Source organism: Coptis chinensis, chromosome 3 (genome assembly GCF_015680905.1).
Source record: "Coptis chinensis isolate HL-2020 chromosome 3, ASM1568090v1, whole genome shotgun sequence".
Lineage (NCBI taxonomy): Eukaryota > Viridiplantae > Streptophyta > Magnoliopsida > Ranunculales > Ranunculaceae > Coptis > Coptis chinensis.
Genome location: NC_141458.1, coordinates 105,202,925 through 105,212,616, shown reverse-complemented (window position 1 = coordinate 105,212,616; position 9,692 = coordinate 105,202,925). Strand labels below are relative to the sequence as shown.

General features: G+C 35.5%; 1 protein-coding gene and 1 pseudogene across 2 annotated transcripts; both read right to left on the bottom strand.

Moving 5' to 3' along the window:
* Nucleotides 1-27: 27 nt before the first annotated feature.
* On the bottom strand, nucleotides 28-8,677 carry LOC147512520 (myosin-8-like). Of its 2 annotated transcripts, none has more exons than XM_086595554.1 (14): nucleotides 8,451-8,677; nucleotides 8,314-8,368; nucleotides 7,128-8,224; nucleotides 6,001-6,115; nucleotides 5,666-5,836; nucleotides 4,589-4,810; nucleotides 4,050-4,172; nucleotides 3,899-3,969; nucleotides 3,695-3,791; nucleotides 3,544-3,600; nucleotides 1,296-1,353; nucleotides 1,108-1,188; nucleotides 634-716; nucleotides 28-552 (listed from the first exon to the last, which is right to left on the bottom strand). In XM_086595554.1, the coding sequence occupies exons 3-12, from the start codon at nucleotides 7,382-7,384 to the stop codon at nucleotides 1,163-1,165; spliced, it is 1,197 nt and encodes a 398-aa protein (XP_086451680.1). In that variant the 5' UTR covers nucleotides 7,385-8,224; nucleotides 8,314-8,368; nucleotides 8,451-8,677; the 3' UTR covers nucleotides 28-552; nucleotides 634-716; nucleotides 1,108-1,162. The 2 variants fall into 2 exon arrangements, with proteins under 2 accessions (XP_086451680.1, XP_086451678.1); XM_086595552.1 differs by having other exon boundaries at nucleotides 7,128-8,217; nucleotides 8,318-8,368.
* LOC147512521 (rust resistance kinase Lr10 pseudogene) lies at nucleotides 7,410-8,159 on the bottom strand (annotated as a pseudogene).
* Nucleotides 8,678-9,692: the final 1,015 nt, after the last annotated feature.

The window sequence follows — 9,692 nt, the reverse complement described above, 5'->3', positions numbered from 1 at the left end:
CCAAGATAAACGATAGCAAACGATGTATTACTTTTCCAATCCTCACTTCAATGAATTTCATTTTCTGATCTCTATATAATAGTGTACATCAACCAAATACAAAGTAAGAATTACAAACTGTTTTTAGTTTTCTGACTGTACAAATGAAAGTTGGGGGCACTATGCAAATACAAAATAAGAAACAATCAGTAAGAAGGAACAATCTTCCTTGTCTGTGTCTTTGGTAACTACCTGAACTTGCACCACATTAGAAAATATTACAAATCAAAGAATGATTTTAGAGCCACCAGCATTGATGTAACCGAAGAACATATGGTGGGAAATGAGGGGGTGGAATTGCTTCACAATGACATCTGATGAGGATCTCATATTTTCTGTCAAACTTGGAAGTAAAGGACCCAGTGCAAAGGAAACGGTATGCTTCATTTAACACAAACTCACTCCTGTAAAAATCGGAAGGCTGGGTTTTCGAGTAGCTTTGCTGCAGGTTTGACCTTAGAGAAGTCCTTTTCCCGCAAGGAATTGAATATATCATCAGCAGAGAAAGGAATACTGCATTATCAGCCACTTATTAGAAGAAGTCCAAAAGTTAAATATATTAATGGTCTATGCAGGACGAGGTAAGTGTTCAACCTTGAATCGTCTTCCAACCATAACAACTCGCTCGCAGCAGAGTAGGAGTACCCTGCCATTACTTCTCTAATACGTGAAGTAACCTGTAAATAAAATAAAGTTACAATATGAAGTGAATTGAAGGCAAAAGCAACTTCAGTCAACACACCAATGATAAATTAAGGCTAATTCTAACCCTAATTTGATGGAAAAAGGGGATTTAGTTAAACCTAAAATCAACACACTTTTAATCCGAAAATCACTATTATATTTTCAATAATTCAACCAACTAATTTGTGAGACCAGAAGTCTTTTATTTATACAATTCAATCATTGAGCTCCAAGGAATCCTAAATAGAAACCAACTATGAAAAAAAATCCTACTAGAATACTATTTACTAATTAGACTAAGTTACTAAATAATTAATATTACTAATTCCATCACAATAGCTCATAGAAAGTGACAAGGGAGGACTTCAGGAGATTGAAGCTTACTTCTGATGATACACTTCGAGACTTAAACTTGTCATCCCCGCAAAGTTTGCATATTCTATGAAGTTGTTGTACACTCAAGACCTGTACCCAACAAAGAAAATTTAGTGTGAGAAAAAATAAATAAACAAATGAAAAAATACCACATGCCTATACACACAATGAGTGGAGAGAGAGAGAGAGAGAGTTACAGGGCAGATATCTCTTCTTAATTTTGTCATAGGAAATTCCGGACTTCGGTTGTATAAGCTGGAGATCAATAGACAAAGAGAAGATATCATACTTAATGTCAAACTATGAATAAAAAAAGGAATCCCATACAACTACATTATTTACATAGTTTATTGGAGTTGATGTTAGAAACCAGTCTAAAAATGCTGATAAATGCTAAAACATTTTACTACTGTGCTAAACCTATTGCTAACATTGTCTTTGAAAAAACAGGAAAAATAGAAAAAATTAAGGGTAAGTGTAAGTACACTGAGAAAACAAGAGAAGAAAGAGATGCAAAAAGAGGAAGGAGCCACATGGATCGTGGGATGTTTAAAGCCTTGCTATGTGTAGTATAAGAGTATAAGAACTCAACTCATCACCAAAATTTTAAGATCTTTAAATTAGATAACGACTCACGGACATCACTTGACAAATTCAAAAACTGGTGGTTATGAACTTATGATCATAGTTGTTAAATCGTATATTGTATCATATATCGTTTTCCATTTTTTTCATATCGTATCGTGTATAGTATACAATATTTTTTAATTTATTATTAAAAATATGTATATATGAGTTATTTGAATATATATATATACAATAACTTCATACTTTGTAGGAAATGGTATTAAGGATTGAAGAGTGAAGACTCATGGTTATAGTTGTATATGTGTTTGTGCATGTGTATATAAGTTTTGTACAAAAATAGTCTTATCACACACAATACTACTAGTGTATGGTACAAAATGTCATCATTTTCAACCACTAGGCCCAAATTAGTAATAGACAGAAAAGAATAGGCTAGTTGTTAGATGAGTAAGATAGTTGTTGCTTTTGCATTACAATTGTTGTTTATCATAACCTAAAACCTTAGATGGCTTTCTAAGGCTTAGAAAGGAAAAGAAAAAACTAAATAAATCTTAAAAACTCGTTTTCGGATAATTTTTTTTAATATTTCATGTGTTTGAAGTGTATCACTCAATACGGAATGTATCGTGTATCGTATCGTACTGTATGATACATAAAACTTTCAATACACTAGTGTAATACATATCGATTTGCTTTCAATACAAAACGTATCGTATCGTGTATCGTACGATATTGATAACTATGGTTATGATCAATTATATTCTGGAGCTAATTTTAATCATCTAGTCGCATGGGTGGTATGAACTCCATCAATCAGCTCTCTAGTCAGAAAACTTAATCCACTGTGTAAAAACAGTGTAAAAAAAGAACTAAATTGCCAAAACATGGGACTAGAATGTGTAAAAAATTGTTCACTCACATTCCATGAGGACACGACAGTATAGAAAAGAGAGCGTACACGAAGCACTCTTATAACAAGTAACAAGGTCACATACAGAGTACATCATGAGCTGGGAGAGCGTACAAACAAGGATTTTTAAAAATAACCAGAGTGGTAACATCTGACAAGCACTATAAACTGTTCTTGACACTCGACGAGCTCTCACAAGATACTTACAAGATCATAGTGACAACTGACAAGCAACTTTTACAAAAAGAAGCCAGAGGCTTAGTATACATAGTGAAAAACACACTTAAGCTATAGGCATTATGCTTGATTAGAGCGCATGCGCCTTGAAGATTAGTGAGGCTTAAGCCTCGGTGGACCGTTCTTTTTTTAGCCTCAATTTCTTCTTCTTTTAAATGAACTTATTCTTCTAATTAAATCTTATAATTACATGTAAGTCCCTCGTCTCCACTGTCTAGTATGAGGGCAACAGCAAAATGCAATTGCTTTAGTACAATTTGCATATAAACTTTAATGTCAACAGAAGTCCTTGTTTAAAAGGACCCAATCACTTTGTTCAGGCTTTCTTATGTGCAAGCTCGACTTTGTCACCCGCAACGTAATACTTGAAGCCTCAAGTACTTTTAGGCTTGTTTTTTTAATTTTATTCATGCGCCATGATGGGTTTTTTTTTTTTTTTTTTTTTTTTTTAATTATTAATTTCATTATATTTTTTCTAGACCTTTCAAGCATTATTTTATTTTATATACATTTAAGCTTACACCTCGTACTCTTGGAGTCTCACTTCAAGCCTAAAGGCGGCTTGATTTTTTTTTTTTTTTTTTTTTTTTTTTTTTTTTTTTTTTTTAATGCATAAAAACTACAATGACAATTTGACAAAACCATATGCACATAGTTTTAAACTTGTTAGAGTATGTTCCAAGTTTCAACTATATGCATGTTAGACATACCAAAAATGCAACAGCTTGCCCAATGTGCCTGACTTCATCCCAAGATGATCCTGCATACTGCAATTTGTGAAAATCAAAAGCATAGTTAAAGAGATCTAACAAACATAATACATGATTTATAGGTTAAGGAGAGAGATGCAAGTGAAAGTACCTCTTCTTTAGCTTGGCTACACCACCGCTCCAATTTATCCAACCCATTTTTTACATTTTCCACATTGCTGGATGAGAAACACTCTTGACGTAGAAGACTGCAGCGAAGTAAAACAATTTCTTTCTATATGAATATATGTATATTAAAACATTCCAAGAATAATTAAAGAACATTGGGAGAGTTGCTATTTGATAAGACTAATACCTATTGAAAAGTTCTACATTGATGTAGGAAAAAATCTGAGTGAAGATCTTTCGAATGAGAACTGGAGGCACCTGAAACAGGACCAAATATATGCATTACAGTACACGAGAAAATTAAAAAGTAAAATCCCTTCAACCAAAAAGGTCCTTACAAAGTTTTGCTTCAATATACTGAGAAGCGAGTGGAGACTCTCAATGATGGTACGCCAATAACCAGTTGGAGAATTGTTTCCAGATGACCTCCCAGATCCTCTTAGGGTTGTCATTTTTGGAACCTTAATTTTCAGTTCAACACATTAGTAGCAGCAGTAAATAAAAAATTTTATGAAATATCACAAAGACAGCACAAGATTTCTCAATACATAAACTCAATCTGGTGTATCTAGAACTCTTGTTCAGAAGTGTGCACAGAAAGTAACAGTAACAATCAGAATGGAAAAATTAATTAAACTTATACTTGCACTAAATGGATGCGATTAATAAATATACTCTCTTCCCTAGCGAGATTATGTTCATATTATTTGCTATGGAAAAGTAAAAATAAATCTCTTGAAAATTCAGTGGGCAAAAATCGACAATAGCTGTCGAGATTTAGTGTTCTAAATCATATTTCAGTACATTATTCAGTGGGTGTGACAGTAAAAACGAGACAGGCCAACACTATAAAATAGCAAGTAGAAGTTCACCCAACCTGGAGACATAAGGAGAGTGATGGTTTTAATTCTTTCTTCGAGTTGTCTAGTATTATTCCATATATCTTCTCCACAAATGCTGTGAGCTGCTTGTTGAAAAGCAGCGCTGGATACTTCACCTCAACTTGACGCACGGTATCTAGTCCAGTCTTCTGTAGCAAGAACAAAAGTGAAGAAGTGTTTGAAAGCCAGTACGCCATACGGTCGTTCTTTTCCTGATTCTGCAGAAACAAGGATGTTCCTTAAAATTCAAAACTCAACGTTTAATGAACGCACGTAATCTGCTCCTGCTATTATATATTTTCAATATTATAAGCACAATCCTCTAGTACAATGTAATATTTGAAACTTGCAATATCATGTCAATTACTTTTATATCTAACTTTTTTTTATATTTTAGCTCAAAAATTAGCTAAATGGGGAGCATGGACACTTTGTTCCATTAAAATATTGCCCAGACTGTCATCAAACCTCTTTAGTCAAGAATGATTGCCACTTTTGCTCGCACCTTCTACCAAGGGAAAAAAAGAAAGAAAAGAAAAATGTACTATTTGACATCTATAACAATAGAACAGAAATGGATTCCTTTTAGAAAAGGTTCAAGCAAATCGTGAAAAAAATGAAGAATGGTGAGAAACAGGCACCTTTTTCTCTATTACCCCCCCCCCCCCAGATGGGGAAATTAGGGTCTCCCCCCCAAGTACACACACAAAAAAAATCAACTTGGGTTGACCGTGTTTTTTTAGTGTGTATTTGGGGAGACCCTAATTGGCCATCTAGTGGGGGGAAATCCTAATTGGCTCATCTAGTGGGGGGGTAACACTAACTAACCCTTTTTGTTTTAATCTACACACTTCAATCTTTTTGACAGCTGTTAATAAGAGGCTTGTGAGGGAAAAACAAATAAAAAAAATCCCTTCTTTAGATTAGAATATTATATGATTTTTGAGGCAGTAAGTATATAAAACAAACTTTCTAGCTGAAGTACAAAACATAGATGAAAATTCATAAATTTGTGGTTCTGTACTTCTGCTCCTCCAGACCATCCTGGTTTTGTGTAATGAAAATCTACTTACCTCAATTGCTGAACCAATCATCTGGATAAGGCGATCAAACACACTAGTATTTTCAGCTTCAAATGATTTCCAGTAAACGAGACATCTATGAATAGTAAATGCTGCAACTGGTATTCCTTGACTGAAACCAGTATCTTGCTTGACACAATTGATAAGAGCATCAACATTTTCCTGCGCCAAAGATATATCGAACATGGTCAGCATGAAATTAACAATAAATGACCTGAAAAACATGAATTGGAATTAGATCCCAATAATAGTTATCACATATCAAGATATTAAGTCCTGAAAATATTCCAGATTGAGAACTCACAAGTTGAGATAGGCATATATACCTTGGCAAACGAGATTGCTACATGCTCTGACATTGGCTTTGGTGGTGGATTTACTAAAGCCTGCCATTTGACAATTTGATTCTCATAGTTCTTGTATGAAAGCTTCTCATTCAGCCTAATAAAACAAGAAGACAAACATATTGAAAAATTAAAAACTGAACAATGACTACACTGACTAAACAAAGAGGAAGGTCTTATTGACCACAACTCGAACATCCAAAACTTAATGAATATGAATTATGGTGTTAGTTGATCAAGTAAAACTTAATATTGACGGGGATGTCAGAGAGAATCCAGGACCATCAGGCTTTGGTATCGCTGTTAGAGATCATATGGGTAGGTTTCCTCAAGGTTATCTGCAAAAACTTGAAAAACAAGCACAAACTATTGGGCAGAAAGCTTGGACTTAGTGGAGGCTATGGAGCTTGCTGTAAAAGAAAATGGGCATAATGTGTGGATTGAGTCCGATGCTGCAGTGGTGGTCACAGCAGCAAAGGAGGGATCAATGCACAGGAAAATCAAGGGCAGATTTCAAGCTAGCAGAAGAAGAATTGCAAGGCTGCAATCTCTCACACTATGAGGGAAGCAAACTTTAAGCTGACTTGGCAACTAAGCATGCTTCTAGACTGGATGAGTTTGAGAGTTTCTCTTGTAATGGCAAGCCCCCATGGATACATAAATGGGAGCCCCCCTATGGTACCTACTTAAGAGTAAACTAGCCTGACACTTTGGACTTAGCAAGTTTATAACATTGTATCCCCCCTTATAATATTTTTTAATAGAATTCTTTAATTACTTAGTGAAAAAAATAAAAATTATGGTGTTACGGTGTTCATTGTGTGCTTAATTGTCTTTACAACACAGTAGATATTATCTGGAACTATTTCACAAATGCTTAATGCTCAAGGTCAGTTAATCCAAAACCAACTTGAGCATCAGTCCCACACTAGATATTTAGTTCTTTTGAAACCCTCGTTATAAAAAATATTCTTTTGCAACTGGCACTAAAATAAACCAGTAAAGTTGAACAATATTTTATCACAAGCATTGGTGGATCAAGCTCAATTAAGAAATAACCAACTTGAATTTTGCCTTGGAAAAAAAATCATATAGCAAGTGATACATACACGGCTGGAGAGAACTTAGGGAGTGCTCCATGTCTGTCAGTTCTTGTGTAATTACCAGAGAAGCTGCTTCCAGCTGAAGGATCGTGAAATGGAAATGGATTGGACGGATTTTTAAGAAGTGGTATTTCAAACTGAAGAATCTTCACCACGCTGCTCATGTCAGGTCTAGCTTGTGGCTCTATCTGAGTACACATTAATGCAACTATAGATAATTTTTCTGCTTTTTGTCTATCCTTTTCCTCAATGCCACAATCCATAATAATTTTGTCCAGTTGGTTTTGCTCAAATTTTACCGCAACTTCTCCTGGAAACCATCCTGGGCCCACAGAATTCCTTTTCCCTCCTCAAAATTTCAAACAACATCATCCCAAAACTAAAAACATCACTTTTATGAGTTACTAGGTGTCCCCTACCCACCTCTGGGGCAGCAAAACCTTTTGTCCCTCTGAATCCCGACTGTTTGACCTGACTCAGATCCTTATCAGAATGCCTAGCCATTCCAAAATCTATAATCTTAGGTGAATATTTTAAGTCAAGGAGCACATTACCCACCTTTATGTCGTAGTGAATTATTTGCGGACGACAATGCTCATGCAAATACGACAACCCATTTGCTATCTCAATCGCAATATCATACAACTTCGCCCATTCTATCTTAATGGGATTACCAAACAAAATTGTATCCAATGATCCGTTTTTCATGTATTCATAAACAAGTGCTTTCATGTCAGTCTCAAAGCAAAACCCGTACAGTTTAATTAAGTTTGGATGAGAAATTTTGCCCACGGTACTTACTTCAGCCATGAATTGCTCCCTCATGATCTTATCTGTGTGTTTCAGCACCTTAACGGCTATTTCGAAACCGTTAGTGAGTTCTCCTTTGTAGACGTCTCCAAACCCCCCAGAGCCTATGTTATTTTCAAAATTTGATGTCAAGATCTTAAGTTCCTCATGTGAAAATGGCCGTGGTTTCTCGTTTGTTAGATCGTATAAGAACTTTTCAATGGTTTGTGAGTTGTCTTGCCACCCCATCAGTTTCGGGCAAACAAATATAGTTACGAGTATCTGTCCAACCAAGTAGAGTGGACTTCTGAATTCTGAGAAAAAAAAAGAAAATTAACTTGCGGATATGAATCCGAATATGTAAAAGTAATAGAAAGAAGATATTAATAAATCCGTTGAACACACACCTAGTTTTTACAGTAAAGTTCCATGGTGATGTATGCTCCACTTGTTTATACCTTGTGTAACAGTAAGACTTTAGTTTATTGTGTCTGCCATATAAATTTATAATGAACACGAAGAAGGATTAGATATACTTACCAGAGTGAACGTGTTCTTCTTTTCTCAACGGTGGTCTATGCTGAAGAACAACTTGGAATTGTTTAAGGTGTAAATTTTTGTTTAATTAGTAACGCGTGGCGAGCGCGTGGGGAGAAAGGGAGAAACATACCGGAAAGTAGTAACCCTCTTCCTTTCTCTCTCTCTTAGTTTTCTGCCTATTTTAATCTTTCTTTCTTTTTCATTTCTTTATTTTTTTTGTGAAAAAACAATACTTCCCGCGTAACAGACGCCAGTTTTGGCTTTGTCCGCGTATTACAAATTTGACTTTCTTTGGGTAGGGATGTAGATGTGGCCGGTTTGTCATCCCCACCGCCCAATTTCAATTTCATTTTCCATACCCGCCTCATCCCCACCCACTTGTAAGGACAGTCAGGGATTCCCTACCCGCCCCACCCCACAGGGTACCGGATTCCCCATACCCGCCTCATCCCTATTAACCAACCAAACAAAACAAAAACTTTTATATTTTTACACTTACCTAACCAAACTAATTTTCATCCATATGTTAAAAGACATTTAATGACTTTTGCATTAGGAAGATACTCATGGTTTCAAGAAAGAATGAGGCATTAAGTTTAATTTATAAGCTTGCAACATTTTTATAAATATACATAATATAGGCATATTAGATACACTAAATACTTAATCTGGGCGGAGTCGAGTAGGGGACCTCAATCCTCGCTTGGGAGGAGTGGGAGATTCTCCATACCCGCCCCATTAGATTCATAGAGCCCCGTTGTCACGGACACACTTGGATGTAGTACGTGTTGTGCGGCGCTTGGGTGTAACTTGTCCCAAACAAGTTTGTTATTTGAGTGAGCAATGTGTGAGCTAGTGGTGTTTGAATAAACAGTAATCATATCACAATTGTACGTAGTAAGCCGAAGCAGTAACTAAGAAGGCAACAATTCATAAGAAGGCATTAAATAATTTTCATTTGAGTAATCAACCGTACAATTGTGACAAACGAAGGCAACAGTCTTGGTTGTATAGGGTGCTAGCTTACTATTCCCTTACATATATGTCAAAACTATTTATCCAGTACAATAAAAAGGAATATTGAACCAGGTTGAAACTTCAACCAAGTATAACTCCCAACTCGATGCTCTGATTTGTACGTTCGACCACTCTATTTGAGGTGTCTCGAAACGTACTAAAAAATTATAATGAATTTGAGATTATGCGAGAAGATTTAAACCTCCAAAATGGCATATATCTGCC